Source organism: Sceloporus occidentalis, unplaced genomic scaffold, assembly GCF_023333645.1.
Source record: "Sceloporus occidentalis isolate IW3139 unplaced genomic scaffold, rSceOcc1.0.p SCAF_136, whole genome shotgun sequence".
Taxonomy (NCBI): Eukaryota; Metazoa; Chordata; class Lepidosauria; order Squamata; family Phrynosomatidae; genus Sceloporus; species Sceloporus occidentalis.
Genome location: NW_028317116.1, coordinates 1,555,496 through 1,575,071, shown reverse-complemented (window position 1 = coordinate 1,575,071; position 19,576 = coordinate 1,555,496). Strand labels below are relative to the sequence as shown.

The following is a 19,576-nucleotide window of genomic DNA, read 5'->3' as shown; positions in this document are numbered from 1 at the left end:
AGTGTCAGAAGAGTTGTAGTTCACAGCAGCTTAGGTTCCAGATTTGAGTCTTTACAGCAGGTGAAACGGGCGACTAGACAGGGGCCGTTCTGCCAGGGTCTATCACACGCTCGCTCGCCCAGCCACCCGTCATTTGGGCAGTCGGGGGGGGGCAGGTGGAACGATTTGTTTTTTACGGAACCGCGAACATTAAATAAAAACAACCATTTCCATACCCAGTTCTGAACTCAAAACACACGCAGAAACCCGTAATTATTCCTCCCCAGGGGGGCCGAAGCAGATTTAATTATAGTTTCTAAGGGCTGCAGAATTGGAATCAGTTTTTGTGGCTAAATTAATGTTATTTTTTTTGTTTTCCTTTTAATTTTCAGTTTGTGGTTTGTTAGAATTTGGGGTGTTTAACCCTTAATCACCTGTTTTTTCCGAATGCGATCCACGCGGCGAAAACCTTATAACGTAAACGACATTTTATAGAGGTCTGTAATGGGGTGAAATCAGTCGTTGGTCTCGTCTTAGATTCAGGAGCCCTACGTCTATCCCGCACGAACATACGACTTTTATTGGAATTATTCACGGTTCTCCCTCTCCTGTTAACCCTTTTAATCCAGATCTGGAAATCATAAGATTAAAAAAAAAGACCAAAAAATAACATTTTAGCCAACCCGACATCGGGCCGGGAAACGGCGAGCGGACATTTTATTAACGCTTCGACGATACGGGCGGCTCAACCTTCTACGTTTGCGTTAACACAAGTCAGCAAACGAGTGACGAGGCATGGAGCCCACCATGTGCCTCTCTACATCCCCCCCACCCGTGCCTGGTATGATAGAAGGGGTTAAAAAGTTAAACATACCCCTGGGAAGCCTATCATGTGCCTCCCAAAGTCATTCCTTCATCTCTTTCTTCTTCCTTCTTTTTCTTCTTCCTTTTCTTCTCCTCCTTTTTCTTCTTTGTATTCCTTTTTCCTCCACCTTCTTCTTCCTTCTTTCTCTACCTTCTTTTTCTTCTCCTTTTTTCTGTTCTTCCTCTACCTTCTTCTTCATCATCGTTTTTCTTCTTTTATTTTCCTTTTCTTTTTTTATTCCTTCTTCTTCTTTTTCCTCGTCCGTCCCGTGGGTGAGAGGGGGTTTAAGTCCGATTAACCCTTTGGAGAGATACAGAGCCATCCCCAGGTCTCTTCTCCTCCCTCTCTCCCCCGTCGTTTCTAATGATGAAGTAAAAGAATAATTGTTGAAAGCCGCCTCGGACGCTATAATGTTTGTTAATTCTATTGATCCAACAGTTGGCTCCATAGATCTGTTCTCATGATCGCCGTTACGCGGCGGCGGCGAGGGACTTGTCTGCTATTTATGAACACAAAGGCTTTAATAAGCTGATTAATTCAGAATTGCAGCCTCTTATATAAACTCATGAATATTAAACACACATTCGAGAAATCTGATTTCTTTTCTCAAAACTTCAAGAAATGTCAGGATCTGAGAGGATTCAGGGAAAAGACGTAGATTTGATGAGTTTCTATTGGGATTTGAGCTAAATTCTAAATTCTCTGCAATACATCAGGGGCTTAAATACCAAATTTAACTCATTTCCCAAATTATGCCGAGTTTATCTGCCCCTCCCCCTACTCTTTTTTCTTTTGCCGTTGGAGCGAATAAAAGCATAATACAAATAATAATAATAAAAATAATAATAATGTGGATAATTTCACTTTTACATTATAAAGGCAGTGCAGAATGCAGTCTCCCGGCCCCAGGGACGGCTCTAATTCCGCCTGCGTTTCCGCTGATATTAGTCTTACCGAAAATTAAATATCTCAGTTCCCAAAATCTCATAAAACAAACAAACAATAAGCATCGCGTCCCGGCAGAAATGAGGCTAAACGAGGCTTTTCTAATTATATTACAAACCAGGTCAGCGCTGCGTTCCCCGACAATGCCGAGGATTACGTGGGGCTTATTCACTAAATTCTTTTCTCTATAATTCTGCCGCGTAATTAATAATTTCCCAAGGAACGCCGTCCTCACACAAAAGGCGATCGATTACAGATGAAAATGAATCGTTTCCTTCGCAGCGAGACTTTTGTTGAACATTTTCCATAGAACAAAAAAACTTACTATGGAGATGAAAAATCTACAGAAAAAATGTTTTTGGTTGATTAAAATTGTCTCCGGCGCTTTAAGGCCAGCGGCTGATAAAATCATATCCGTGCAGCCGCTGCTGGATACATCGTTACACCTTTGTGGCCGCGTGTATCCGGCGGCACACGGAGTCTTCCGCACAGCGGCACCGGCCCACCGGGAAATTTGCCCGATAGCCCAACCTGGCCAGTGAAATAATTCTTTGAATTGGTTATTTGCCTAATGCCTTTATTTTGTTTTAAATTAACCTTCATCCGGGCGATCGGAGGATTACCAGGCACCCTCGACCATCCTTCTGAATAGCCTCGAATGCGGTCAGCGGTCCATAGGTTTAGGACGTCACTCGCTATGACCTCAACGCCCGTCCAAATGCCAAAAGACTCTAATGTATTTCATTTTATATATCATTCTGGGGGGGGGGGTATAAATCAGCCATTTGCTAAGAACACCGCGATCCGACGTCTGCCGGAGACGGGGGTTCCAGAAGGTTCTTACGCTCGCCTGCTTGTTGTCTTCTGTAAAGCCTTTTTTTAAGGATCATTTATAGGATCCACGCCGTTTCTTTTTACCTCCACACGAGAGACACGTATAGAGACGAACTCAAAGAGGACTCAACAGGACAAATCCTATAGACGTTCCCGCCGGCAGGAGCTGGAATTCTTCTTTGTTATGGGATACAATAATATCGGATACTTTGTTCCCTTAAATGAATATCGGTTTTTTTTAATGTGATCGTGAAGTCTTTGTTGAGAAGATCTTTGGTTCCTTCTGCCAGGAAGCCCACGCTGCGTTACTTGGTTCTTTAAGAAATGTAGAACTAAATACGTTGGTTACGTTATTAAACAGACCTAATTTGGTTCAATATGGGCGAGATGGGCAGATATCTACCCCCCCCCCCAGAATACAGGATTTGCCGCCCTCCCTCCTCACCTTTAAGGCACTGAACACAAAATGATTACATGAACCAAGAATGAACTCTACAGAGAACCAAAATCCTTTGTTTTCTGTGTATAAATACACAGGGGAATTTGCTTTATTATATCGCAACATATTGTGCTTCAGAATTTGTCCGATTGGATGTGGATTTTTTACCAGAACCAGCGCAGGATTTTCAAGGAAGGAAATTTTTTGGCACACGGAGGGTTTTTGAAGTCCTGGAAATATATATTTTTTATATATATATTTTGGTACAGAGATTTCGGCACAGGTACGTGGATCTCTGGTACAAAGGCGCAGAATAGAAACGATATTTGTTCCCAAATTGTACCAAACGATCGGTCATCAGGCACTTACTTCCACGACCAGACACTAACGTGAGACTCGTGTCTGATATATTGTTCTTGGAACGATGGCACTTTTTCATGCAGAGCTTTTGTTTTTCCCAAAATGCACCAAATGGAAACTATTATCTTAATTACCCCTTTTGAGGTTCCGTATCGGAATAAAGGAAAAGAATAACCTTATAATAATGAGATCTTAACGCCAACCCTTAATAGAAACATTAAACATAAAAAAGGGTAGACAATTTATCTTAAATGGGAAGCTCTGCCATAAATGCCTCAATGAAGTAAGAAGAGGTCTATCTTTGGCCCTGTCTTGTCTCCCCGATTATACCTCTGGGCTCTGTTAGTGATGGTCTAGGAACTGAGCAGGGGTATCTGTCCTCACGAGGTGGGGTTGACGTTAGGACGTGCTGAGTCTACCATTTCTTTCTACAGCTTCCATCATGGAATGGCATCTATGGACAATATGGCGGCGCCCATTGGTAATAATCATCCCTGTTGTGATCATGTTCCATGCCTATAGGACCTCACTTGGGCTGAACATGCCACCACCAAGATCTTGACTTCATCTGAACTTCGTTTTACGCTAAGTGAACTGTATTGGACCCTTAAGAGAAATACGTTACACTAACAAATATATCGGGGATCGGGATGAATAATTATTAATAATAATTAAGCGTTAGAAATTGGAGTAGAAAGCCAGAAACACACATCCCTTAATCAATGGGACCAGAGATGGGCCACTTGGTGCCATTTTTTGGATTCTGGAGCGTAAGAGGGATGAAGTTTAATAACCGGTTACAGTGAAACAAGTTCTCGGCTCTAGAAGCCTGGAACTCCAGTGAGTTTATAGAACCTTCGTGCTTCCAGGATTCTAAATGGAGCCACAATACGTAGCATGGAATTTACCGGCCTTTTTGAAAGGAAGCTAAGAGATCCTGGATGTTACGAGGGACCCGCGATCTCCCCCCTCTGCTCGTACGAGGACCGCGCATGCTTGCCACGTTAGGTGGTTCCATCTATTATGCTTCCAAGTCTTAGCTCGGTCACACGTTTAAATTGAGCACAGAATGTGATGTATCAGCTTCTCCAGCCTTCCGGAAGCCTTCTGTGAAGGAGAAGGTGTCGCTGACGCTTGTTGAACAAAGGAAAAGGCACACACCCGGCTCTAACTCGAGGCCATCTTGTGTTCTCAGACCGTTGTTACCCTCATTACAAACTCTCTGCTAGCGCTAGTTTGACTTCTCTGTTCATGCGGCCTAAGGTTGCTAAGGATGTGGAAGATAGTGTAAGCACAGTGTTGGTGAGACATCATTCCAGGCGGGACGTGGTTATGGTTGCCACCGTCGGTTGCCGTGGCGTTGTGCGCCGAGCCGACACCGGTGGAAGAGTCATTGGCCTGGAAAGAGGCCCGTTGGTTCGTCTGTTGGCTGGTTCCTAATTTCTGGTCCTCCAAGTCTTTAGATTTATCGTAATTCAATACCCTCCACTGTTGGTTCACGGCTTGCCACCGCTTAAAGATCCGATAAACGGAGGGTCCCTCGTGGATTATCAACCCTGAAGAAAGACACAATTTGAATGTAAAATATTTGCCAATCAGACCCTGAACACTAGAGAGGGAACAAGAAAAATGGAGTTTATGCTCATGACAACCAGATGAAGCCTCGGCATGTCAGACTCAACCGAAGGCTGTTTGTAAAACACAATGTAAAATAATAATAAAATGGCTGCTTTTTTTTAAACAAATCTCCCAGAATATAACCTGTGGGGGGCTATTAACGGCGGGATCTGGCAATTACACGGTGAATGTAAACTACTGATGGAAAAAAAATAACATGTTTCAAGAAATGGAACCGAAGAAAATCATCAAAAGGAGGTTGTACCCCCCCGGGGGGATTTCACTGCATTGATATTAAATCAACGCTCCGTACACACAGCAAAAAAAAATAAATGAAAGCTGCAGCGAAGGCCTCGGAAAGAAGACGTCCCCGTTAAATATGTGATTATTATTTGTTTTATTTTATAGTGTGGTTTTTCAATATATTTTACATAAATTCATGGTTTCTTTGCGAACACAAAACTATTACTTCCTGTTTCCTTTCTGCGGTTGGACAGGAAGTGCTTAGGCCCGCAGGAGAAGTAACGGATCCACTTTAAAGGGTTAAACCAGTGTGGCCCCATCGGCTCCATGCTCGTATATTTTAAGACGCAGCAGCTGTAAGCGGCTTTTCTATGTGGTTTACGCATCTGGGTGGCTTTGGATTCGTCGCGTCGTCCAAGTGAACCCAAAGCATCGAAATAGAACGTTTTTCTTTGTTTGTTGCAATAGATGATTTTCTGGGTAATTTATCATGAAAACCAATCATTGGACGGCGTACAAAAAAGATAATTATTTGACGAGATATAACATAAAAGAGGGGCCTTGAAACGAGTTGGGTAATAATGCCGATCCTTATCGGAATGCGTGAGTTATAGCGTAACAACACTCACTCCTGCCTACAGATTTGATTGATTTTTACACCAATGAAGGTGGGGCACTGCAGACTGATCTGCTGGTTATTATCGGAATCAATGGAATCGGATCTGATATCCGCAATCACTTGAGGCTCTAACCGGCTGAAACCTACAAACGAGCGAAGTTAGAACGCAAACAAACACTCGCAAGTAAATAATTATTTGCCATCTGTCAACATCAGAGGGACGGAGACTGTAATCTGCATAACGATTTGTGCCGAGACTCCAGCGCTGGCTAAGCCCGACTGCTCCTTTTTATGATGCCACATAACGGCTGCGAGTCTCACGCGCAAGCCGGCTATAAACATTATGAGCCGGAAAAGCTGCGATTTATTTGCCGACGCTTCGGCTAATAGTCGGGGCCAAAGAGAGGACCCTGCTCACCGTGTTAAAAAGACCAAATGTCCCTGTATTCGATGTAATATATTGATCTCCCAACGACAGTGGTTTGCTTGTTTGAGAAAAAACAATAAAATACCCCAAACTGGCTACAAGAAATATTTATTTTTATGAGCTAGAAAATCCTCTGTGTTCCAACCGACCAACCTTATTGTTTATTGGTTTATATAGCGCCATCATATTCCGCAGTGCTGTACAATCACATAGCAAGTGATATGGTGTTCCTAGACACGATTGAATAGGTAAGTGCCCCTGCCGAGGCACCTTAGGTGTTGGTAAATATGAGCGAGGTCTCTAAACAGATGACTTTTATCGGCTCAGATCTCTTGGGCTCGATAATGAGTCTAATCCTTAATCTGATTTACTGGAGGTGAAGGATACATGGTGAGCGATTCAATAACCCGTCTAAAAGCAAATTAGACAAAGGACACTGAAAGATTCGAAAATGAAAGCTGAAAGATCCGCACTCAACTGATTCCGTGGGGTCAACGGAAAAAAGAGCATTAAATTGATCCTTTGACCTTAATTGATTTCTGGGACATTTGCCAACAACTTGCTACAAAAGCATCATTAGAACTCTAATGTACAATGTATCAAGGTTTCGTTCTTCTTTCCCCCAACGAGGAATAACATCATTCTGTCAGGAATCTTTAAGAAATAAACCTTTTCATTACCGGTGAAAACACCTCTAGCACTTTTTTTTGGCAAATGTCTCTGACATATGCAGGTAAAACAGCCGTTAACATGATCATAATATGTAGTTTTAAATATATATATATATATGTAACAGTTGTAGTTGTCTTGTATCAGTATGAGTTTGTATCAAGGGGATCTGGACACATTTTCCCAGCTACAGAAAGATTTTTCATGATGAATATTCCACCCGAACAAGAGACCTCAACGGCTCCAAAGGTTTATATGACTCTAAATCTTCTTTAAAAGATAATAGACTCTACGACTATAGACTCCAGGACCACAATATCTGACGCCAGGCTTTGTTCTTCACTCACCTATACAGACAATGTCCATAAACCCGTACATCCCATAGCAGATCTGGAAAAGGAGGTCCTGGCGTTGCCATTTCGCAGAGGGGCTAAATGTGGACCAGATGAGCCACGAAATGCTGGCGATAAGAAAGAGGGAGCCCAAGATGGCGGCTGCAATCTGGACCTTCTCAATGACGGTCAGCGAGATGGCTTGCCACTGCAATGATAAGGAGACACGCGCATGCCGACACACAGGAGCTAAATTATTCTGGGGGGATATCACAAAATATCACAAAAATAAAACGTTCTCCACGATTACGGGTATTAAAGAGACAGTAAACTTTTCTTTTTCTTAACTCTTAAAATCACTAAGCAAATTGGAGAGTTTTGGACACTGCGGACCCCCGTACTCTTTGGATCTACCTACGGGGTCAGAGATGATGAGATGGGTGTCTAATACATATGTGTTGCCTATTTTAAAATGGAAACATTATCACATAGGCTTCACGTGGCAAAAAGTATACAAAGTATCCGGCAAATGAATAAGAAACGTATCCGTAATAAATGAAATGCAATAATGATGTTTTGTCTAAGATACAAACATACTGTAAGCAAATCGATCGATATATAAACTCCCATTCAAAAGTTTGGGGTCACTTAGAAATGTCTTTGTTTTTTAAAGAAAAGGGGTTAATGTTGTAAATGACTATTGTATCGGGAAACGGCTGATTTTTAATGGAATCTCTTCATAGGCCCACAGAGGCCCTTTATCACTCCCATCACTCCTATGTTCCAATTACCCTTTATCACTCCCATCACTCCTGCGTCCTAATGGTCCTTTATCACTCCCATCACTCCTGTGTTCCAAAGGCCCTTTATCACTCCCATCACTCCTGTGTTCCCATGGCCCTTTATCACTCCCATCACTCCTGTGTTCCAATTACCCTTTATCACTCCCATCACTCCTGCGTCCCAATGGCCCTTTCTCACTCCCATCACTCCTGTGTTCCAATGGCCTTTTATCACTCCCATCACTCCTGTGTTCCAATGGCACGTTGTATTCGCTGATCAAACTTTATATGTAAAAGGCTACTTGATGGTTGGAAACCCTTTTTGTAATTATGTTACAGCCAGAAATTTGTTTTTCATGGAAACAGCGGAGTGACCCCAAACCTTGGAACGATAGTGTATAGGTGTGTGTGTGTGTGTGTGTGGATATATATATAGATACAAAACATATACGATGAACTACATTGAATGGTGGAGATCATTTTTATTAAATACCTTTAATGACTTTTAAAGCCAAAAACTGCTGTTGATGAAAGAAATGTAAATGTTGATAAAGGGTTAAATACCTTCACCTGAAGAGGGTTCTTTGTGCTTATAGAGATAACGTGGTACTTGTAATAGCAGAGCTCACAGCTCCATGACCCCCTCTCGCTTATCCATTTTATCAGGCATGGCTGGTGGGTGCACCGGACAGAACCATCACAGCGGCACGGGCTCAGCAGCTCCCCCTGAAGGACAAAGCGCCGCGTTAACACAGAGTGCCCAGGGTGCCCGCGGATACATTAGCCAATCCAAAGAGTATTTCATAAAGGTTCTTGACCAGATGAGAGGAAGAGAATTAAACTCAAACAGAAAGAACAACAGAAAAGAATATTTATGAGTAAAAGACTGCAAAGACTGCAGCAAATACATTGATGGCGGAGAATCCATGCTCTGTCCGTGGTTCTGATCCGGGTCCAGTAGCCAAATACCATAATCATATAAGAACGTCATATTCATGCGAAAAGCAGCTTCCAAGGGCGAGCTCAGGCCGGTGCTGCGGGTGCCCAGGTGTCTGGTAGAGAAGTACAAGACGCAGTGATGATGATGATGATGAGGGCTCCCCGAGACGTGAGAGGGAGAGGAGAAGGGAGAGCTGAAAAGCTTTACTAATGAGGGAAGAGAGGGAGAGAGGGAAAGTAAGTGTGTCTGTGTATCTAGTCTCTACGTGTATGATGTTATTATGAGTGAGTGTTTGTGTTAGCGTGTGTGTGTGCTTATGGTGTTAGTATGTGTGAATGTATATTGTTAGCACATGTGCGCGTGTGTTACTGTATGACGATGTGTGTCAGCATATAGTGTGATGTTATTATATGGTGTTAAAGTGACTGTGTGTTTGTGTATTTTGTGTTAGCATGAGTGTGTGTCAGTGTATGGTGTGATGTTATTATATGGTGTTAGCGTGACTGTGTGTTTGTGTATTTTGTGTTAGCATGAGTGTGTGTCAGTGTATGGAGTTAGAGCGCCAGGGGTCAGCCAAGGGTCAGTGGTACGAGGAAGGTATGCGTGTGCGTATGTATAAGTGCACGGTGTGAGAGTGAACATGTGTTTGCGTGTTAGTAGGTATATTTTCTTTATAAACGAGACATCGTTTAACCGTTTCAGTGCTGGGTGGAGTCGCACATCCATCGCAGAGCTGTCCACAGTAATTCACTGTTGTAAAACCTCACAGCTCATTTAATCCGCCTCCTCTGCTTTTTCTCTCTCCCCCCCGTCTGTCTCTTCTCTCCCCGCGTTCCGCCTGTCACCGCGGGTTACGTCTCTCCACATTTGCTTCTGACTCATTCCGCTATAAAATTATCGGTGCAGAAACGAGGCTTTCGCAGACCCTTCGCGTACCTTAATATTTCAGACACCCGGGTTGCGGAGACTCAAAGTTTAAGTTTTATTTTTTTTACTTAATTCACAAACAGCCGCGATTCCCAATATTTCATTCCAGTCCTGATAAATCTATCAATACGTATCCTTAAAATATCACTTCTTACAGATATTTTATCCCAACAAAGTAAATATTCTCATACACCTCGTCCTTAAATCAACCTTTTTCAGTTCCTTTTTGGTACTTTTCTTTTTGAACAATGAATTTTGCTTCTCGCCCTTTCGGTTCGGACAAAATTTGTTGTCACTCACACTCATTCACTCTCGCTCCTTCTCTGCCAACCACCTCCGTGTCCCGTCTTCTTTTTCCGCAGCTCCTCTTCTTCTCTTGCCTCTTCTTGTTCTTCTTTCTTCGTCCGCTTCTCCCCGGTATCAGCTCCGTTATCCAGGTATTTCTGCGATAGGATGGAGCCTCCGCTCACACTCTCTCTCTCCCGATTGGAGGAACGAGGGAAAGACTTTCTTCGTGGTGTGCGCTGTGGCTCCACCCTTTTGTGAAAATACACCAAGAAGCCAGAATATTGCAGACAGATCCGTCTCTAGTAATCTGGCTTCTTGGAGTAAATCTGCAAAGGGACGGAGCCATGGCGCCTACCACAGGGACTGACTCTGATCCGTTCCTCCAACCGAGAGGAGCACTGGGAGGCCTGGTTAACGGAGCGGATGCCAGGAGGAAGCGGACGAAGAAAGAAGGCAGAAGAAAGAAGAACAAGAAGAAGCAAGAGAAGAAGAGGAGCCGCTGAAAAGGTGACGGGACATAAAAGCGGTCAGCGGACAAGGTAGGGAGACATCTAGGATATGATTACGGACTTCACAGCAGGAGAAACTGGCAGACTAGACGGGGGCCGAATGGGGGCCGATCTGCCGGCAGGTTCTATGTTTCTAAGTTCCCTCTAGAAATGAATTTCTCGCATCTGCATATAGTGCTTTGAAGCCCCTGACATCCAGATCCCAGAGCATTCAGAACATATAAATTAAGAGCAATTGCCGCTTGGTGCAGATCTGTCGCCCACTTGCCTTGACGCGGCGCGGCGCTGGCATTTCGAAGCCGGAATAATATCAGCAAACAAAGAGATAAGGTCACGGATATTTAAAGAGCTGGAACGTACAGTAAACCCCCGCTGGTAACATTTTAACTTCCTCTTCACTTCTAAGTCTGGCTCCTACGTGGGAATAACACAATAAACCATCGTGAAAATACGGCAATAAACTACTAATTTGTAAGAAAAAAAATATATATATAACTTTATTTTTTTCAAAATTCTTACATTCTTGGGGATAATTAGCTGTTTGAGGCGAGGCACAGTTTGCTTCTTTGTATCAACTTACATTTTACACACCATGTAATGGTTCATATTTTACACATACATAATATTTATATGCGGAGCGTGGAGACTATATATGTAAAGATGCTGAACAGCCAATAGGAGCCAAGTAAAGGGGAAACGCCATCTTCCATTGGCTCAAAGCTTTTTGGAAGTCCCGCTGGCGTCTGTAATATCAGGCTTATACGTAATGCAGAAAGTTTTACCATACTGAGAGGGTGGTGGATAAATGGAACAGCCTCCCAGCAGAAGTGGTAGAGGCTACGTGAACACGGTTCACGTTGCATCATACATAAAAACCCAGACCCTGCCGGCAGATCGGCCCCATCCGGCCCCCATCTAGTCGCCCGTTTCTCCTGCTGTAAAGACTCAAACCTTAATCAGTCGTTGGTCTCGTCTTAGATTCAGGAGCCTTATGTCTATCCCGCGCATGTTTAACACCCTTACTAAATGTGGCCAACATGTTCATGTCTTTCCATCATTCCATTATTGTCTCATCAAGTATCCCGATTGAATATGTCTACCGAAGGCTCATCAACTCAAGATTCCACAAACGGACCCATGTTTGCAAAACTCCACATCCAACAAGGAGCTTGAAAACTCCGGAACCAACAGCCTGAAACTCTAGGTGTGATCACAAACTCCAGAATTCCACTGCTGACCCCAGATCTGCGCATTCTAAAACCAACTCATTCCACCAAAAAAATCCAAGAGGACATTGAAAGGCTCCTGAGATGCTCGAGAACCCATTACTTGGCCAAAAAAAAGAAAGAACCGCATAGTCTTAAAAGCCCGCATGACTTTACGATCCCAAACCTAGACCTGAACCTTTCAATCCCACCAAAGGTGCTCCCCATCAAAGTTTATTAGGCCTACAGGATATCTGCGTTGGATGCTCCATGCTACATTTTGTTACGATGAGAACCCTTGCCGAGACGATACATCTTCTTTTCATTCCTTACGCCGAGATGTCTCGCTTGGATACAATAGTGACATTAATCCTCATGTCTCTCCTTGTAAACACAGCTGCGGAGCCGGCGAACACAACAAAGATTTACAACAAGGCAATCAACCAAACGCTTCTTATATATTTACTACGATCTAAATATACACCCCGAGACGGAAAGGAATCTTTCATTCATTCATTCATTCACCGCGCCGGCAGTTATTTGATCGCATTACACAAGGTTTTTTTTTAAGGCATTTCTGAGTGTTATGTGAACTCAATCCCGCTATTATTTCCTAAATGTAGATTTATATGCCCCTGGAAAGCCTTTTGCGCGATATGAATTAAATCGAAGTATTTTATTTATTTATTTATTTACGTCGGGTAGAGAGGCAGTTTTCCCCCCCCGGTGACTCGCAATGAGAAATGTTTAAATGTAACAGGCATTTTACAAACATCTGCTCTCGTAGCTCGGTTCACAAATTGATCGCGTTTAAGCAAAGCGATTCTGGTGCAAAGTGGTCTTATCGCCATAGCAACCAGTGGAATGTCCCACTGATGCCAGTGAGCGTCACGATTAGTGGTGCCTGTTAACCTTGCTAAGCCAGAGTCGTGGGGCAGGTGGGGCAGGCAAAGGGGCAAATGCATATGGGAGGGATCCTGAAGAATTGCCCTCCATGCATTTTCAATCGGACCGCATGGAAATTTAAAGGGACCACTAACGAGACCTTAAATGGAACTCCAGTTCCAGGGGGCTGCTCTGCGCATGTCGTAGTCATGAAGTCCCTCCGCACTATGTGGGGACACCTTAGGATATGTTGTCCCACTCAGGAAGAGTCACTCGTTTTGGAGCGCTCTCCTTTTCATCCGATCCCCGTTTACAGGTCTCCGCCGCGCCGCACTCGTTGAATCATCCCCGTGATTTGGAGCGGAGACCGGAGACGCTTCTCAGCGCGCTTCGCCTGACCCCAGATTACCGGCGATTCGTTAGTGCGGCTCAACGACTGCGATGTGGAACCCAACGCCTTTCGCAGCAACCCAGACAGGTGCTTAACGCAAAATGCATCAGAAATCCCTAACGAGATAATCCCGCGTCCTTAACGCCCGCGCGGGAGTGGAATAACGCCGGGGAGGAAAAATCACTTCCCATCTGTTCCAATGAGTGGACTACTGAGTTCATGCAGGACATTAAAGGGACGCTCCAGCGTGCACTCAATATAATAGCCGAGTGGTCCCTTAAAATTTCCATTTGCAATGGGGGATTCTGCAGGCTGCCCCTAGAAGTATGGACTCCTCTCTCCCAAGCTATCTTCCCATACTTTGTGTCTGTAGGGGGTCTAACGAGACCCCCTGTGCGTATGCTTAGGAAAAGCACCCATTGATTTCAAAGGGAATACTTTCCTGACACTGAGTTTTAATCTTATTTATGGAGGTTTGATAAAAAAAGTAAATCTGTTTTATTAACGTACATTTTTTATTATTACTGAATATAAAATCTTTTACATTCGCTTCCCGCTCTCCAAATCACCGTTTCCCTTGACTTGTAATTAAGGGCCGTTTGCCGCAAGTTCCGGGGCGCGTTTTTTGTATCCGTTTAAAGAAGCGCCCGCCATCCCCGAGAACGCCTCGTAATAAAAATCTATACATTTGGAGAATCGTTTGGCGGCCTGAGGAGCGGCTGTGGGTAGAGTGTCAGCTCGGCTGCCGAGCGCCGTTGATAAGCAGAGCAGCTCACAGAGGGTCCCCGGGGAGCGCTGACGGCTCTTAACCTCACAATTACCTCTCAGAGGGGAGGCTGGGAGCTACAAGGAGGGATTATACGCACCGCGCATGTTTGGCCTTGAACAAAGACGATCAGGCGAGATATCATAGCGGGGTTTAGCATCCTAAAGAGGATACAGAAGGGCAGGAAGGATCGCATTCTATTCAACTTGGATGCTTTTTAGCCTCTTTCTTCACTATGTAGAAACAAAGAATTTGCCGGCAGGTCGGCCCATTCGGCCCCCGTCTAGCTGCCCGTATCTCCTGCTGTAATGACTCAAACCTTAATCAGTCGTTGGATCCCCAGGCCCGGGACCCCCTGCACAGTCCCTTCGCTGCTCACTCAGAACAAAGTCTCTCCGGTTAATTCTTTCTGCTGGCAACTAAAACCGCAAACGCGTCGGCACAGAATTTGAGGGCAGATAAGAAACATTTACAAACTCTTCAGGACGAATTACGAGCCACTCTTTGTGAAACCCGCTTTACCTCCAGAAACAAACGTCAACTTCAAGAAACGCTTCAGTCTCCATTAACATCAACTGCCAGACACCGGACTCAGCAGCTCCGCCAACTATCTGAGGTCTAACTGAGGTCTGACGACGTCATCCGGTGCAAAAAGTCAAAATGAGAAATAAGGCATAGATGTGATATTAGGGAGTTTTACTTAATGAGAGCGTGGTATATAAGGGGAACAGCCACCCAGCAGAGGTGGTAGAGGGTAATACAGTGAGGGTATTAAACATGCATGGGAAAGACATACGGCTCCTGAATCTAAGACGAGACCAACGACTGATTAAGGTTTGAGTCTTTACAGCAGGAGAAACGGGCAGATTAGACGGGGGCCGGATGGGGCCGATCTGCCGGCAGATTCTATGTTTCTATGTTATGTGAAATATAACCTAAAATGAACAGCTGGAGACAGACATCTTTCAGATATAATCCCCAAAATGAGGCGAGATTAGGATTTATTATCGTTCAGTCCAGAAATAGGCGGATGGAATAGGAAGCCTCCTCCTGCGTGCTGCGGCCGGTGATTCACTTTTTATGCCGCATTATTTTCTACACAATCAGATCTTTTCCTTAAAAAAAAGAAAAACTGCAAAAAAAAAAAAAAAGCATAAAGAAACTCGGATGAATCAATCCTCAGAGCTGTTACTTAATGTTCTCTGTTCCCAACAAAGGGCATTTAATTGCTAGCGCTCTCGGTGAGTCACTCTAATACGTACGCCGCGTCGGGTGGCTGGTCGCACGCGCTCGGAATGGGAAAGTCTCTCCTTACGGTGTCAGCCGACGTTCTCTCCAGGCGGTAACATCGCACGGCGCGTCCACTGACTCAACAAACAGCCGTTACCATTCACTAGAATCCACGAGAAATGAGTCATGTGGTCACAGAAAGTGTCGCCGTCCCTCCGGTCGCCCCCGCCGTAGTGTGTAACGGGGTCTCCCTGCATGGGGTGGAAAGTCTTATTTTCCATCATTTTTAGAAAATGGGTGAAAATGCTCGCTCGCCTCCGTTCACTGGATTCGGTTACGCGATTCTTCGTCGACGGGATGGTGAAATGCGTAAAAGTCTTTGGGATGGGACAGAAAACGATGGCAACCATCCCATAAAAAATAACCCACGATATAACAGCCCACAACAAACATGGCGAACACACATTGAAGAAGAGATACACATAAAGGGATCACAGGAAGGATCCGATCTGTATGCGGATTCTTTTTCTGCTCTAGACTAGTGTTTCTCAATTGTGGCCATCAACCCAGTCATACATGGTCATGCTCAGCCACCAGCCCCATCTCATGTGGTCTCAAGACCACCATGGTCCAACCTCATGGAGACACCTCCTGTTCAGCTTCACACATTAAGGAGATGCTGAGAAAACTTTGCTGGTTTATTGCAGCTTCTGGAGAATTCTGGAGAAACTCTGATCGAGAACAGCGAGGTCTTCAAAGCTAAACACATAAAGTTTCTACATTTCCACAAAGTAAGTCAGAATACTACGGGGGGAAAAAAGGCTTTAACTCAAATAAAATTATTATTAGAAAATCTACAACATACTTCATTTCTGCAACTTTTTAGATGTTTGTCTTCCAGAAAATCCCTTTTAAAATCAGCCTTTAGAATTCTAGTGGAAGGCGAGAGATCCAGTAACTGGAGAGCCGGGTCTGGAGAGGTCCTGCTGTCCCCATAAACCACAGGAATATGGCAGAAGGTAACATTTTACTACATAAAAAAATTGGATTTTTTTAAATAAAAAAACTTCTACAGTTTTGCTGGAGAAATGTAAATATACATCGGAAGAAAAAATGCTATTCAGCCGGGGAATGAAGGCTTGTTTGGCGTCTTGGGACATTTTAATGGCTCAGCGAGTGCTTCGTAGGTCAGCACAGTAGGGTTTAAGGACATAGTACGTGACAACCTCACCAGATCCTGTAACCCGCAGACAGTCCCGTTCGTCGAAGGTTATTTAAATCTCAGCTACAATATGTTAACTCTTTGCTGCTATCTCAGCAGCTCAAATAATTAACACCGTTGGTTGGCTCTACGAGGCGATACGCAACACGGGAGTCCGCACGGGAATAAATTAGAAGACTGACCTCTGATATTCACATTTGACACACAAGTGGTGGATAAGCGGTACTTGCTACCAGTAGAGGTGGTAGAGGTTAACCCAGTGAGGGAATTCAAGCCTACATGAGAATATGGCCATCCCGACTATAAGACAAGAAGATCAAGGACCAAGTAAGGTTTGAGGTCTTAGAGCAGCTACATAAAATGGGCAGATTATATGGGTTCAATTGCTTCCATTTCTATGTCTTCTTACCCAGATATTTTGGACCGCAGTTTACAAATAATACATCTTTTTATCCGTAAATGCATTTTAGGTAAATAAGTAAAATGTTTTCATTATTTTCTATAATTTGGCATTTTAAGATCCCAGACTTAATCCTAAATCAGCGATATGTCTCACGAGACTCAAGCATGCATGATATGGCCAGACAACGATCACTACCATGAATTACGGGCAGAAGCAGATGTTACGTTATTAGAAGTGGGGGTGTTTGTGTGAAACGTGCTACGGATTGTCAGGTTAAGCAGAAGCCTCTACTTTATTTTCTAGTTTTGTAATTCTGGGGGGAACCCACCTGCTCAGGTCCTTGGAAGCAGATCCTGCAGAGAGGAGTCCTCATCCCGCTGTCCAGGCTGCTGCCAAGTGAGTATCTGTCCTCACCCTTTCCTTTGCAAAAATCATCGGATGAGGCGCTACCACCAACCAAGGATCCAGGCTGGTGCAGAAGTCCTGTGGCTGCGGCCGGGCAATGCCATTCCTCCTCCGGAGTTATCCCACCGGTCGTCACCCTCCACGGTCGTCCCAATGCTGTTAAGGTGTTATTGTTGGCTGCCAAGACACCCCCAGCTCCCAAATCGTATTCTGAGCTGTTCATGGGAAGGCTAGGGGGTGGAGGTGGGCGCCTGAGCAGGAAGACCTTCAAGTCATTGAAGAACATGCGACAGCGGCACTTGAGGAGACCCTGAGGACGCAACATCTGTATGGAACTCAGGAACCCACAGCACCAAAAAACCAGAAAGGTCCTCAATAACATAAGCCTGGTTTTCTCTGCACTAAGCGAACCAGAAACACCAGGACGATCCCCTTGTCTTCAGCGTGGACTTCTATGGTGCACCAGTCATGATGCCACATCCTCCTGTTGCACCCAACATACCAGACAAAAAGATGGATCTAGAAATCTAGACTTCTAAATAATCCCGGGAGATCGGCAACATTGTATCGATTAGCATCCGTCCGACACACCAGGTTTAATTTAATAATAAACAAAAAACATCAAACCTTTACTTTTTTCATGATGGTTCCGTAACTACTGGACAACGAGGAGACTCTCAATGAGTTTAGCAGCCCGGCGTCATTAAAATAATAATAATAAATTTCCTAATTATTAGAAAAGAGGAATTATTAAAAGCAGGCGCACCAAAGACATCAGAGAATCACATAAGAAACAGCATTTTATGGTAAAATAACAGACTGGGGTTCCGTCTCCTCGAAAAGATTTTATAAAAAGGTGAGCGTTCAGAAGCAGGGAAGGTGGCCAATTCTTATCTCACGTTTCTTCTCTCCAGTCTCCACAATACAGGCGACATCATCAGGAGCTGGTGCCGAAAACACAGAGAATTCCTGGCGCCGGATCCTACCGCATAGCTGGTGCTTTCCTTGAACCTCAATTCCAGAAGCCACATTCCACGGGAGCAGCTCATCGTGCCTTCTTGTGTCCCTCTTTGTGCTGTCTTGCCATGGCATGGCATGAGACCATCTCACTCCTAACCCCACTACACAACATCTTCTAGCTGCCACCCTGCTGGCTATAGTGAGATGACCCCCGTTTGGTGTATTTCCCCCATCCAGCTGGTGGTGATGGTGATGAGGATTCTTCTCATGCAGTTGGCTGTTCTGCTGTTGCTACCTCCCTGGAATGCCAGAGGAAGAAGAAGAAGGATGATTGTTACAATGTAACGGAGCTTTTCTCTTTTAGTCTCCTTTTTTTTGGATGGCATTAAAGGAATAAAGATGCCTGTCCTGGATCTGGTATCCTCTGAAAGGTTCTTGCTTTGTGGCTGGGGAATTTTAAGTGATGATTCAGGGTTTGTGCTGGAGATGGATGGAGGAGCATGGAGAGTGTGCTGGGAGTTTCTGCCTGCAATTTCAGCACCTCTGCTCTCTGGACAGCTCCCCTCCTAGTCTGCAACGTCATGTTCCTGGGGGGATGACGTAGGCAGCTGGGGGGAGAGGAGGAGGGGGGGGGGTTGCATTGCCTTCCAGCCTAAGAGTATTACATATGATCCTCTTTACCTTCAGACAGTTCAGCTGTAAATACAGACAGCCCTTAATCTCAAGGAACAAATTCAGCTCTCTTCCAATGAGAATAATGGTGCAATTGTAACACCCAGCACTGAAAGGGTTAAATAGTTTAAATGAAAAGGGGGAGGCAGTTTTTATTGTATTTTTTTTTATATATATATATATATATAATTTATTTTTATTACATATCTAACAGAAGAAAGACTATTGCTGGGGAATAGAAAGACAGAACGACAGACAATGGGGATTTTGTCTGGAGTTTAAAGGTGCTGTTCCACTTTTGTTAGGAAATGCAGCATTAGAAACACTATTCCTAGTGCTCTTGGAACCTACAATCCGCACATCGTCCCCATTCGCCCCCCCGTCTAGTCGGCCATTTCTCCTGATGTAAATACTCAAACCTTGATCAGTCGTTGTGACAGGGCCAGGCTAGCTGGCTCATATGTCATATGAAGTTTAGCCGGGTCACAGAGCACTTCTGTGTCCGGTTCCGTATACCGTGACCCGGTAATTTATATTGTGTTTATTGTGTAACCGGCCCAGAGACTGATGTGGATTCAGCCCCAGCCTTCAAAGAGACGATCCTATAATCTGGCTGGGGCTCTTAATCAGCCAACACAGCCCTGTCTGCCCAGCCGGCCCCC

At 44.4% G+C, this 19,576-nt stretch overlaps 1 protein-coding gene across 1 annotated transcript; it reads right to left on the bottom strand.

Annotated features, from left to right (window-relative positions):
* Window positions 1-4,613: 4,613 nt before the first annotated feature.
* On the bottom strand, window positions 4,614-17,664 carry LOC149281300 (E3 ubiquitin-protein ligase MARCHF4-like). Its single transcript, XM_089499488.1, has 4 exons — window positions 17,206-17,664; window positions 8,682-8,837; window positions 7,345-7,537; window positions 4,614-4,978 (listed from the first exon to the last, which is right to left on the bottom strand). The coding sequence occupies exons 1-4, from the start codon at window positions 17,662-17,664 to the stop codon at window positions 4,614-4,616; spliced, it is 1,173 nt and encodes a 390-aa protein (XP_089355614.1).
* Between the last annotated feature and the right edge of the window lie 1,912 nt (window positions 17,665-19,576).